This window comes from Orycteropus afer, unplaced genomic scaffold (genome assembly GCF_000298275.1).
Source record: "Orycteropus afer afer isolate SDZICR_OR568_19922 unplaced genomic scaffold, OryAfe1.0 scaffold00193, whole genome shotgun sequence".
In the NCBI taxonomy this organism is placed as follows: domain Eukaryota; kingdom Metazoa; phylum Chordata; class Mammalia; order Tubulidentata; family Orycteropodidae; genus Orycteropus; species Orycteropus afer.
The window spans coordinates 4685695-4699648 of record NW_006921780.1 but is presented as its reverse complement, the minus strand read 5'-3'; the positions used below and the strand labels follow the sequence as shown (position 1 = coordinate 4699648).

Here is a 13954-nt window from a genome sequence, read left to right as displayed (position 1 = left end):
CTTCTGCTAGTTGGGGTTTAGTCCAAATCTGCATCCTTTCCTTCAAGGCTCAGGGGTCCAAGATTATCTTCTGTGTCTGTATTAATTGGTTTCCCTTTTCTTTGTTGAAGAGGGTCTGTGCAATCCTTCTGCCTAGTCCGCCATCTTGCCCCGCCTCTCAATGGTTAGCTTCTTACATGAGAGTTCTAACTTTACTGCTCACAACTCTCAACTCACAAATAGCAATTTGTAGAAGCCTTGTTTAGAGCTGGGAGCATAAGCCAAGTACTAATGGTGCCTTCCAGTGAGGCACTAAGAACTGTGCATTCTCAGGGTGGGCACAGCGTTTCAGCACGCCATGGAAAGAGGATGGTCTTCATAAACCCTAAGCAAATATGTCGGTATTCCTAGAGTGTCCTTTAGGTGTAATAATGAACTTTCTAGGCCAGATGGCTCAGGAAGTGTGAAAATTACTTATTTTTTTGCCTCTTAAGCCTACCCTCAACCCACTAGATAGTTAACTTATAAAACTAAAATGTAGGGAATGAAACTTGGACTCTCTTTCTCTCCACACTTGAGGGTGTGGAATAGATTTTCTTTGAGAATAAACCCTGATGGTTGATATTTCCCTTTGGTACCCCTGGTCAGATCCTTCAGGGACTTAATAAAGCAAATCACCTGTCCTTTTGCCTTACATAGAATAAACAAAATACAAATAATTCACACAGAGCACAAGAGAATGGGGTAAATTGTCTTCTTTCCTGGATTATGTAACAAAAAAAAGTAGGTATTTTTCTTGCTGAGACATTTTAAATGCTTCCCTTATTAAAGATAGAGGGATGAACTCTTTAGAAATCTCATTCTCTCCCTTTTTCTCCTTCAGTTGGCGCTGGAGCCAGACTCTCCTTGTACGTTCCTATCTGCAGGTGAAGATGCAGTTGTCTTCACCATTGACCTTAGACAAGACCGGCCAGCTTCGTAAGTATAACGATAGTTTCTGGAATTCTTGGCCTTAAAGATACTCCCTGTGTCTTAGCCAGTGTTCAGGTCTCTTATGCATCAGAATAATCCCTTTGTGCCTGTGATAAGAGGCAATTTAAGGCTTGGGGGAATTCTTCATTTCCTTGTAGTTAATGTTTTTCAGCGGGGAAATATTATTCAATTTACTTTCATTTCTAAAACAAGATTCCATTTTCTTATATATAGGCTTTAATTACTTGATGATCTTTTGTTCTCCACTTGCTTGGGTACCACTCAGCTTCTCCACAAGAATAACATGATGCTATTTTGTATACTCTACAAAGCAGCTTAGATATGATATGATTGTGTTTACTTCTCAGTTCTGTTACATATAGGAACATGCAGACAATTAACTGGTAATCTTGAACAAAATATTGGTAGTATAGTAAAGCTTTATCATATTGCAGCCTGTATGCACATGAATTTGAGGCTCATGGGTAAATTATGTCCCCTTTCAGTTGTGGTATCATAGAAAGAACATAATGTCTTGTTTACATCCAGGCAGACATAGATTAAGTCTCAACTTGGGTACTGCCAGGTATGTGGTCTTAGGCAAGTCACTTAACCCTTCTGAACCAATTTATTTTTATAATAGTGTAGTGTCTGGCTCCAAGGTTTAAACTGATTAAATTGTAGTAACTATAATTATTTTAGTTTCTTTTTTAAACTTCAGCTGCTCTTTTAATTTACAAATAAGTTCTCATTTAAGAGATTCACATAATAAAATAAGAATAAAGTATAAATGCCCCTACATGTGCTGCCCCTCATTTTTCTAGCTACTAGTAACCATGGTTAGCAATTTTGAACATCTTTTCAGTCCCTTTTCTATTAATTTATATACCTAGATAATGTACACATATACTTTTATACATCAATGAGATAATTATATGTATACATAAAAATCTGTTACTTTTGGGTCATTTCTAAGTGAAAGTAATCCCCTAGGGTGTCAGGCTAGAACCGTGCTCTGTAGGGCTTTCCACGGCAGATTTATTTTTTTAATTTTTACTGTTATTTGGGTGAAAGTTTACAGAACAAATTCACTTTCCATACAGCAGCTCACATATACTTTGACATTGACTGCAGTCTCCCACAATACAGCAGGTCCCCTCCCACTTCCTTCCCATAGTTATCTCTCTTCCCTGTGTCCTTCCCTCCCATACACTCCTGCCCCACAAGCTGTCTCCCTGGGTGTACACAGCCCTTTTGTTATCCCATGATTGATCTCTCCAAGGAGTGTACCTAGCATATGTAAATGTTCAGGTCCTATGCCTGTCTTTTGTTTGGCTGGAAGCCATGGGAACGGGTTCAGTTCCAGATCTAAAGGGCACTTAGGGGCCATAGTCTCAGTGGTTCCATCAGGCTTTATCAGACCAGCAAACCTGGTCCCTTTTGTTTGTTTATTTTTTAATGATTTTGAGTTTTGTTCCACATTATTCTCCCACTGTATCCAGGATCTCCTACATAGACCCCCTCCGAGTGATTGACAGTGGTAGCCAGGCACCATCTAGTTCTTCTGGTCTCATAGTTGTATGGGCTGAGGATCACATGGTATACTAGTTGCTTGGACTAATTGCTCCCATGCATCTTTGGTTCTCTTCATTCTTCTTTGCTCTGGACAAGAAGAGACCCGTTGTTGCATCTAAATGACCGCTTGCAAGCTTTTAAGATCCCAGTCACTACTCATCAAAGTAGGATGTGGAACAATGTTTTTGTGTAATATGTTATGCCAATTGAGCTTGATGTCCCCTGAGACTATGATCCCAAGCCCACAGGTCCAACTACTTGCTCCTGGGTAGCTGGCTGTGGCCAAGAAGTGACTACAACCATGTCCCTTGTCAGTTCTACTATATACCTGGGAATTCTTACAGAACATACAGATACACTTGTAGAAACATTGTCTGCCAACCGTACACACATGGTCTACACACACATCTTGCCACACTCCCCCTGCATAGAAATACCTAGTAGTTCAGCCCGTCCACCCGTCTATCCACCTGTATATCAATGTTCGCCTTCATTGATAATGCAGTACTGTATGTGCAAAAGGGTTCATCTTTGTTGTATGTACCTCCCATGCACCTCTCTGTCTTCTTCTTCCTCAGTGCCACCTCAATGGCAGATCTTTTAAAGGTAGATTGTCAGGCCTTTCTTTTGAGGCACTTCTGGGTAGACTTGAACCTCTGATCTTTCAGTTAGCAGCTAACCACATTAACTGCACCATCTGGGGACTCCATCTAAAAACACATAGTTAGTTGCCACCCAGTCAGCTCTGACTTACGGTGACCTTATGTATAACAGAGTGACACATTCCCTGGTCCTGCACCATCCTCACAATCATTGGTATGCTTTGAGCCCATGTGTATATCTTTAAAATTTGCTTTTTCATATAACATGCTTTAGAGCTCTTTCTATGTCAAGTTGTAAAAGCCCAGTTCAGTTTTAACCATGGCATATATTTCATAGCATTGGTGTACCACAATTTATTTATCCATTACCTGGTGGCACAGTGGTTAAAGTGTTCAGCTGCTAACCTGAAAGGTCAGTGGTTCAAACCCTTCAGCCGCTCCATGGAAGAAAGATGTGGCATTCTGTTTCCATAAAGATTTACAGCCTTGGACACCCTATGGGACAGTTCTGTTCTGTCCTATAGGGTCTCTGAGTTAGAATTGACTGGATTTTAGGTTTGGTTTGGTTTGGTTTAGTTTGGTAGATAGATATCTAGACTATTTACTGTATTGTTAGTCTTTAAAAATTATAACATTTTATTTATCTATATTAGTATTGGTAAGGGTTACTGATTTTACTTAGTATGTAAGTGAAATATAAGTTCAGGGAGCAAAATCTAAGGGCTGATAATTATTAGACTTATTTTTAGAGACATAAGTGTAGAAAAAGCCTGGAAAGTGGAAAAATATTAACAAAACTACTTAAATGATGGGAATATTTTAGGTTTGGGGAAAGGATATTCTCATTACTTATGAAGAGAATTAAGGTTGGGAGATGATGGTTTTTACTGGAAAGGGTACAAGCCTGGGTGACAAAGGATCTGCCTTCTAGTGATAACTCTACACTTAACCAGCTTTAAGAAAACCATTTTAATCTCTTAAACTGAATGTTTGTTATTTCCATTTTCAGTTCCCTGATGATAATGAAATAGTAGTAACTTTTCCAGAGGGGAAGGGAACGTCAAAGATGAAAGAAATGATACGAGTTTGGTCTGCTCTGGTAAAGTCACGAAGCAGAATGAGTTGTTATCCTTTGGATCAAGTTCAGAGGGAAACTACTGTTAGGCCACAAGGAATTGGGAATGTGGTTCAAGTAATGGGAAGAGCAAATGACTTCAGCGGCTTACTGAATTTGGAATGAAATGATGTAGGCAGAAAATCTGGCTTAGAGTTGACCACAAAATAAGGTGTAAGCCATGATAGAAGGGATTGAAACTAAAAGAGGAAACAGGAGAAACTTAGAGTAGGAGCCTTAAAACTCAAAATTTGAGGAGCAGGAGATAGTAAACTTTCAAGAAGTTTTTGCTTTAGAGTTTGGGAAAGTAGAATTATAGGCTAGGATGGGATGGGGAAGCTGAATGTGAATATCATGGCTAGAAAGCAAAGCTATCCTGATGTGCCTAGACCAGTTTATATCAAAGGCACTTTTTTTGTGTGTGAAATTGACATGGGAAGTTTTTCTTTTGCATATATATGATAATTGAGTGTTGGTAACTGGTGAAATTGGCCACCATCTTAGGAAAAGAGTTGGATTTGGAGCTGTGGGTGGGATGTTCCTTTAGCCAGTAGAAGCCAGTTTGAGGTATTCTTCAGAGGAATCTTGTGATCTGATCTGTAATTATTTCTCCCTTTTTGCTGGAACATACACCTGCTCGTTGATTTTAAGGCAGTTTGTTAAGGTTGCTCATACTGTTTCATGTGCTGCCTCTCTCTGATGTGAAAAAATTTTTTTTTTCCTGCTCTCATGATTAATCATTTTTATAGCTCCTTTGCCTGTTCGCCGGAGAGTTTAAGACACTCTGCATTTATCTTTTGAGAGAGAATTATTATTATTTTTTAATGAAACATGTAATTTAATCAGTCTGAAAAAAAGAAGAAAAATTCCAAACGAGTGCTGTCAACTCCAACTCATGGCAACCCTGTGTGTGTGTCAGCATGAAACTGTGCTCCATAGGGTTAAAAAACCAACTTTTAATTCTGATTTGGGTGAACGTTTACAGTGCAAATTGGTTTTCCATTCAATGGGTCATTCACATTTTGTTTTGTGTCGTTGATTGCAATCCCCACAATGTAACAGCACTCTTCCCATTTCCTTCCTATGTTTATCATTTCTTTTCGTCTTTTTCTATCCTTCCTGCCTTCTGAACTTTATTCTTGGTAAATGTTGCCTTCTTGATACCTCATATGGTTGATTGTTCTAAGGAGTGCATATCTTCCTGGTATTATTATTCACTTTATAGGCCTATTGTTTGGCTGAAAGTTGAGCCATTGGAGTGAGTTCAGTTCCAGGCTTGAAGGATGATCAAGGGCCATAGTATCAGGGGTTCTACCAGTCTGTCAGACCACTAAGCCTGGCCTTTTTTTTTTTATTTTGAGTTTTGTTTCACATTTTTTTCCCATTGTATCCAGGAACCTTCAATTGTGATCCCTTTCAGAGTGATCAGCATTGGTACCTGGCACCATATAGTTCCTCTGGTTTTAGAGTCATTGAGGCTAGGTTTGCTTCTACAGGATAACTTTTCTATAGGTGTGACTCTCCCATTTCAAAATCTGAGTTGCAGAGAAAATGAGATGGCCCTCTGGAAAGGTAGAGCAGCCACTTCTCCATAGCTAGTTTTGTTTCTGAAACTGCTACTCTTTTGACATGTTTTATGGCTTGTGGTTTTTTTTTTTCCTTCCTCCTAAGGACATTCCTTTTTAATGACCTTTGTATTCTATACTCTTCATGGACGGCTACAGAGATTTAAAAAGGAAATAAAATCTCTGTTTTGCCTAGAGCACTTCTAGGCTGGAGTGACTTTGACCATGGAGAAAGGATGCTAAAATAGTTTCTTTGCAAAGAAACTCGTTGTCATGGTTATATTTCTTTCCATTTCCATAGTATCAAAAATGAGTAAATCCTTAGAATTAAAAACAAAAGCTAAAACCCAGCTCCCTCCTACAGGTTTTTTTTTTTTTTTTTTTTTTTTTTTACTTTTTTTCTTTCCTGTAAACTTAGCTAATCTTCATAGCATCGTGCTTTTTACTGGTAGACACTTAGATCTGGGGAGGGTACTTACCGTGCCCACCCTTAAACTAGAGGATAAATTATGGCTATTTAGTTAGATTGTTCGGTCTAAATCGCTCTTATTTTTTTTCTTTTTCTTTCCTTAAACTTTGGACCTCCATTTTAAGGCTTTTATTTTGAGTAAATGGTAGATTAACATGCAGTTATAGGAAATAATCTAGAGATTCTTTGTACCACTTACCCAGTTTCCCCCAATGATAACATCCTGCAGAACACCATATAGTAGTATAGTATCAGAAACCGCATATTGTTGAGTCAGAGCAGGGCCTGTTTCCATCATCACAGGCTCCTTCATCTTTCTTTTTCATGGCCACATTCATTTCCCTCTTTGGCCTTATCCCTTTGTTAACCTCTGGCAAGCATCTGTTCTCCGTTTCTGTAATTTTGTCATTTCAAAAATGTTACATAGTAGAATCATATAGGATGCTACCTTTTGGAATTGTCTTTTTTTTTTTTCCCCCACTCAGTATAATTCTTTGGAAATTTATCTAAGTTGTTGGGTAATATCAACAGTTTGTTCCTTCTTGTTGCCGAGTAGCATCCCATGGTATGGATACTTGTTGAAGGACATCTGGGTTTCCATTTTACGGGTGCCACTGTGTAAGTGTCTGTGTGAACATAAACTTCATTTCTCTGGGATTGCTGGCCTGTAGGGTAGTTGCATGTTTAGTTTTTTGTTTTTTCCTTCTAAATTTTATTTATTTTGTTGTTGAGAATATAAACAGTAGAACATATACCAGTTCAATAATTTCTATAAATACAATTTTGTGACATTGGTTACATTTTTTGAGTTGTACAACCATTCTTATCCTCTTTTTCTGAGTTTTTTCATTAACATAAACTTAACTGCCTCCTAAGGTTCCTGCTCTGGTAGCATAGTGGCTAAAGCACTTGATTGCTAACCAGAAGGCTGGAGGTTCAAACCTACCAGCCACTCCTTGGAAGGAAGGTTGGGCAATCCTACTTCCGTAGTGATACTGCCTCGGAAACCCAAGGAGGGGTCGCTATGAGTTGGGGCTGACTCGACGGCACATAACAACAACAAGAAGAAGGTTCCTGGGTAGTTGCAATGTAGTAAATTACCTGGCATGGCTTTTCTAGCCATAATTTTTGTAACTCCCACTTTGCTGTGAGCATCTGAGTAGCTGATTGTTAAAGTTATCCACCTGGTGTATTTCTGTTGAACCAGCATGAAGCAGTCTTCTGGGAAGTTTGCATTTTCTCAGGTGTATAGAATTCTGATGTTGGGGGATTGGTTAGTTTGGTCACTCTGCTAGGCTCAAAAGGAGCCCTCGTAGAGGCAGAGAGAGAGTGCTACTGAGAGAAATGCACTCTTGAGAGACATGAGCCAGCTGCTGAAAGAAAGACCTGAGAGACACACACTGCTGAGAGAGAGATGTGCTACTGAGAGAGACTGTCAACTGAGAGACAGCTGGCTGAGAGAGACTGAGCGTGTTCCTGGGCTTGAATTATAGCCTGTTACTTCCCTAATAAACCCCATAATCTGTGAGTTCTGTGTGGCCATTGCAGCGAATTATTGAACCCAGCAGAAAGGTGGTGGGTACTATGGGAGGAATGGTTGGTGTTAAGGATGATGAGAGAGCTGGAGGTTGACAGCATGTCTGGCGTCATAGGAGCAGGCCTTGGGCTGCTGATGGTGATTCTGTTCTCCTCTTGTGTAGAGGAGGACAGAAGATGCCGCCTCCTTGCCCCTTTGGCAGTAGTCTTTCATGTTACTGTTACCAATTTGATCATCCTATATAGATGCAGCAGCAGCAGCACACTACCGTTGAGTCGGACCCAACTCATAGCAACCCCTCCTTGGGTTTCTGAGGTGATACCACTATGGTAGTAGACTACCCAGCCTTCCTTCAGAGGAGTGGCTGGTGGGATTGAACTGCCAATCTCCTGGTTAGCAGTCAAGTAAGTGCCTTAGGCACTACACCACCAGAGCTCCCATATTGATAGTTCTTAAAAAAAGCATAATGTTCAAGGCAGACCATTTTTACTAGTTATGCTAAATTGTTAAGTTTTAAGATGACTTCAGAGGATATTTTTGATTTAAGGTTTAAAGATTATCTCATGGCAATATTTTCAGGGGTTCATATACCTTCCATGCCTTTAGAAAGTCTAGAGTCCATGAAAATTTAAAATTCTGTTCTACATTTTCCCTTTTTGTTCAGGATTGTTCTATGGAATCTTTGGTCAAAATGTTCAATAGTGGTAGCCAGGCACCTTCCAGTTCTTCTGGTCTCGTGGCAAAGGAGGCAGTTGTTGTTCATGGAGGCAATTAGCCACACATTCCATATTCTTCTTCTTCTGATTCTCCTTTTTCCTCTGGTGCTCCAGGTGAATAATAGAATAATAGAGACCAGTTTTTGTGCCTTAGATGGCTGCTTGCAAGCTTCTAAGACCCCAGGCACTGTGTAGTAAACTAAGAGGTAGAACAGAAGCACTAAACACATTAATTAGGCCGGTGTGGTGGTTATGTTTCTGTGTCAACTTGGCTGGCCCTGATAGAGTGGCTGGGTAGCTGGTGGTAGTTATTCCCCATGATGAGACTGGCAATCAGCTCCATGGTGGGACCTACCACAAGCAGCTGAGTAGCTACTTTAGGGATGTGATCTGCTTCCCATATGTAAGAAACAGCTTTGGGAATGGTCTCCAGCTTATGGCACGCTTGGACCCTGCATGTAGCCGGGTCGTTGTTCAGCAGTCTGCCATGCTCTGCTGACCTTGGGACTTTCAATGGACTTGAATGAATGGCCTGCCGTATGGTTTGGTAACATTGGGACTGTGCCATTTTATTTGTCTACCTTGGGCTTCTTAGCCTCAGCAGCCAATAGCTGCCTGAGTAAATAGATGCCTCTAGCTTTAGTGGGCCAGGAGCAAGAGGCAGAGCTGAAGCCCAAGGCTGTGGGGCTTTCACCCAGCCCCTAGAGCCTGGCATTTTGAACTTGGACTTAGAGCCTCCAAATTTTAAGAATAAACTCCTGTATGTTAAGGCATCCCATTTGTTGTATATTCCTGTCAGAGTGATACAAGGTAACTGGAACAGGAGTTTATTCTCTTACAGTTTTGGATGCTTTAAGTCCAAGTTCAAAGTTCCAGGCTCTGGGGACTAGGTGAAAACCCCTCTTGCTCCTGGCCCACTGAAGCTAGAGGTATCTCTTCACTCAGGCAGCTACTGGCTGCTGAGGCTAACAAGCCCAAGGTCGACAAATAAAATGGCACAGTCCCGATGTTACCAAACCACACGGCAGGCCATTCATTCAAGTCCGTTGAAAGTCCCAAGGTCAGCAGAGCATGGCAGGCTGCTGAACAACGACACGGCTACACGCAGGGTCCAAGTGTGCCATAAACTGGAGACCATTTCCAAAGCTGTTTTCTTATATATGGAGAGCATACTACCACATACCCAAAGCACCTACTCAGGTGCTCCAATAGATTCCACCACGGAGTTAATTACCAATCTCACCATGGGGAATAACTCCATTCAACTGCTCAGTGCCTCAACCAGGCCCAGTCAAGGTGACACACAAACTTAACCACCACACCATCCTAGTGGAAGTGAAATGGTATCTTGCTGTGGTTTTGATTTGCATCTCTTTGATGGCTAATGATGCTGAGCTTTTTTGCAAAAAATTTTTTTATTGTTATTTGGGTGAAAGTTTACAGAGCAAATTTGTTTTCTATGCAGCAGTTCATAACACATTTTGTCTCATGACATTGACTGCAATTTCTCAGCTGTGCATTTTTTTGTTGTTGTTTAACGTTATTGGTGGCCAGTTGAATGTCCTTTTTGGTGAAATGTCTGTTCACATCTTTTGCCCATTTTTATGATTGAGTTATTTGTCTTTTTGCTAAGTTGGCAAAGTTAAATAAATATTTTGGTTATTAGATTCTTGTTGGATATATGGTTTCCAAAGGTAGTCTCCTACTGGGTAATTTGTCTTTTCATTTTTTTTGGTAAATCTTTTAATGAACAAAATTTTATAATTTTTATGAGGTTCCATTTATTTATTTTGTCTTTTGCTGTTTGTGCTTTTGGTATTATATTAGATAATTCATTGTTAAAAGCTAAACTGGACATTAACCCCTATCTGTTCTTGTAAGAATTTTATGGTTTTAATTTGAACATTGAGGTTCTTAATCCATTTTGAATTTAGGTTTTGTATGGTGTGAGACATGGATCCTGTTTCATTTTTCTGCATGTGGAAATCCAATTTTCCCAGCACCTTTTATTGAAGAGACTCTTCTTTTTCCATCAAATGAACTTAACACCATTGTCAAAAAGCAGTTGACCAGAGATGAATGGGTTTATTTCTAGACTTTCAGTCTATTCCATTGGTCTGTGTGTCTGTTGCTGTACTAGCACCAGATGATTTTATCAGTGTGTGTTATTTATTTATTTTAATTATGATTGGGGTGAAAGTTTACAGGGCAAAATTATTTTTAAGTTCCTTTCCCATTTCTTCATGGAATGTTGAAGGGCTTATAACCATGTTCACAACAAAAAAAACAAAATAGATTTAACAGTCTGGGATTGTGTTTACATCATGAGGTAATAGTTGTAGTATTTTATTCTCTGGCACACAGATGACTGGCTAGAGACCAGGTGCTGCTTTTATGGAGCTAGGGAATGGGTTCATCCAGTTTGGTTCCACCATATAAGCAAAACTCTCAGCTTGAATAAGTAAGTGCATACGTATACTGAGAGAAAGAATGAAATACTGGCTAATAAGGTGACATTGAATATCAACAATTAGGAATTTTAATCCCAACATTAATATTTTTAAGTCAACATTATTGATACGTAACATCTATACAATAATCTCCATTCCCTTAAAGTGTACAATTTGATGAGTTTTGGCAGATACATCTGTAAAACCATCTGCACAATCGAGATAGAGTACATTCTCAATATTTCCAAAGATTCTTCTTGTCCCTCTGCAGCACATCCTTCCCCTTGTTCACGCACCAAGGCAACTATTGATCAGCTTGTTATTTTAGTTTGCATTTTTTTTCTTTTTTTCTCTCCTTCCCATCCTCCCTCCCTCCCTTTTTTCCTCCTTTCCTTTCCTGTTGCTACTGAGTCAGTTCGTACTCATGATGACCCCACGTATGCACAGTAGATCTGTTCTCTATAGAATATTCACGGCAAAGCAAATTTGTTTTTCATTCAACAGTTCATATACATTTTGTTTTGTGAAATTGACTATAATCCCCACAGTGTAACAGCTCTCTTCCTGTTTCCTCCCTGTGTTTGTTTACATTTTCCCAGTGTCCTTTCCTAGGCATTCCTGCCCTCTGAGCTTTTTGCCTGGGCAAATGCTGCTTCTGATCTCTCCTGGTTGATTGTTCTAAGGAGTGTACCTCCTAGGTGTAATTGTTCACCTCTAGGCCTGTTTATTGTTTGACTGAAAGTTAAGCCATGGGAGTTGAGTTCAATTCCAGGCCCGAAGGATGACTAGGGGCCATAGTCGGGGGTGGAGGGTGTGTGTGTGGGGTTCCCCAAGTCTCCATCAGACCAGTAAGCATGGTCTTTGATGATTTTGAGTTTTGTTCTACATTTTTCTCCCACTCTATGCCTAAGGCATTTGACTTCTAACCAGAAGGCTGGTGGTTCAAGCCCACCAGCCACTCCTGGGAAGGAAGATGGGGCAGTTTACTCCCGTGGTGATACTGCGTCAGAAACCCAAGGAGGGGTCACTATGAGTCAGATCTGATTCGACAGCAGTGAGTTTGGTGTTTTTGGTCTATGCAGGATTTCCTTTTTTTTTTTAAAATGTTTTATTGTGATTTGGTTGAAAGTTTACAGAGCAAATGCATTTTCCATTCAATAGTTCATACACATTTTGTTTTATGACATTGATTGCAATTCCTGCAGTGTAACATTTCTCTTCCCACTTCCTCCTTGTGGTTACCTTTTCCCTTTGTCCTTCTTTCCTATGTGTTCCTGCCTTCTGATCTATCTCCCTGCATAAATGCTGCCCTTCTGATCTCACCTGGTTGATTGTTCTAAGAAGTGTACTTACCTGGTGTAGTTGTTCTCAGTGTACATTTTTAAAGCTGAGTTTTAAGTAACATATATCTGGAATCTGAAAGACAGATTGTGAACTTAAAGATTTTTTTTTTTTTAGCCTGCTGTCTCTCTACTCCCAGGTGATTGGGAAGATGTATTTAGAAATAAAGGATGGGATAGAATTGTCTGTTTAGAATGTTACTGTGCTGAATGCTCACTAAACTGAAGCTTCTTGAAGAACAGTACTTTCATACACCTTTAGCCCGTATTTCTTGAGAAATACTAAAAAAATGACTTCAATACATGGTTTGTTTTTGTTTTTCAATCCCCAGAGTAATAAATGTATATGATGGTGGTTTTTGTCTTTTCTTGTTGTTCCAAAATTTAAAAGAAAAGACACTATTTGATTTCTTATTAGCCATTTCTACATTACTCTTCAGTCTTACTTGCTATGACCATGTGGATCTTTTGAAGAGTATAACTTTGTATGCTTTTCTACTCTTAAAGGAAACTGGTAGTGACAAAAGAGAAGGAGAAGAAAGTGGGGCTGTATACAATCTATGTGAATCCGGCCAATACCCACCAGTTTGCAGTGGGCGGACGAGATCAGTTTGTAAGGTAAGTCTGTGGCTCTTAGGTATTTCTGAGAGTTTAAGACTGATGCATTGTATAAAATTCTCCAAACCAAACTCACTGCCATCAAGTCGATTCCGACTCACAGCAACCCCCTTTGGGTTTCCAAGGTGGTAAATCTTCATGGAAATAGATTGCCCTATCTTCCTTCCGCAGAGCAGCTGATGGGTTTGAACCACCAATCTTCTGGTTAGAAGTCATACATATGCCTTAAGCACTGTGCCACCAGAATGATGCATTGTACACTGCCAGGTATTCCTTTTTGGAAGGGTATCAGTTGCTTAGGTCCATCTTGACTTTTTGACCACCTTCCAAACAATGTAAATGCCTTCTGAAGCATTCTGTTCCCTATTATAACAGTCTCTGAGGGATAGCTTTACAGGACATACAGATTGTCAACTTTTAGAGAGGTATCCACATAGCCGGTAAGGCATGAACCCAGGTTTACCGACAAGTGCTATATTAGTAAATATCTTCTAATCTTTTACATGTATAAAATAATATGCACTAGAAATTTTAAATGCTGGTTTCGTATTTAGAAATAGTTTGACTTGGGAGTACTCAGTGTGATATTGTTTTTTGGTTCCCACTTTATTGAACCATTTTTCTTTATCCGTAGTGATATCTTTGTTACTGTGAACAGCTGTTGTAAGTGGTTTTTGAGGCATGTCCTGAGTAGAACAGTGCCTATATGTCCAGTTAGCTTCTTTCTGATCCTCAGTCATAAACTGTGTCCCATTCTTATCCAGTTGGCCTGTTTGAGTTATATTTCTTTGGTTGCCAGGAGTATCGTCAGTTTGAGAGAGGGGAGGGGAAGAATCACTGGATAAAAGAAGAGCTTTTCACTTTTTTTGTTGTTTTTATTTTTGGTGCCAAAACCCAGAAACTTTTTGCTTTCTTGATGGCGGGTGAAAAACATCATCTTCCTTTATAAATGAGAGCACAATTTTTTTTTTATCTCCCTAATTATTATTATTACTCTTTTTAATTTTTTTTTTTTTT

General features: G+C 39.6%; 1 protein-coding gene across 1 annotated transcript in view; it reads left to right on the top strand.

The window, feature by feature from the left end:
• Positions 1 to 13954, top strand: part of DCAF8 (DDB1 and CUL4 associated factor 8) — a 46828-nt gene that overhangs the window by 15636 nt on the left and 17238 nt on the right. The window contains exons 4-5 of the mRNA XM_007947705.2: positions 863 to 957; positions 12827 to 12937. Of these exons, the coding sequence (XP_007945896.1) occupies positions 863 to 957; positions 12827 to 12937 (206 nt within the window). The remainder of the gene's footprint in view (positions 1 to 862; positions 958 to 12826; positions 12938 to 13954) is intronic.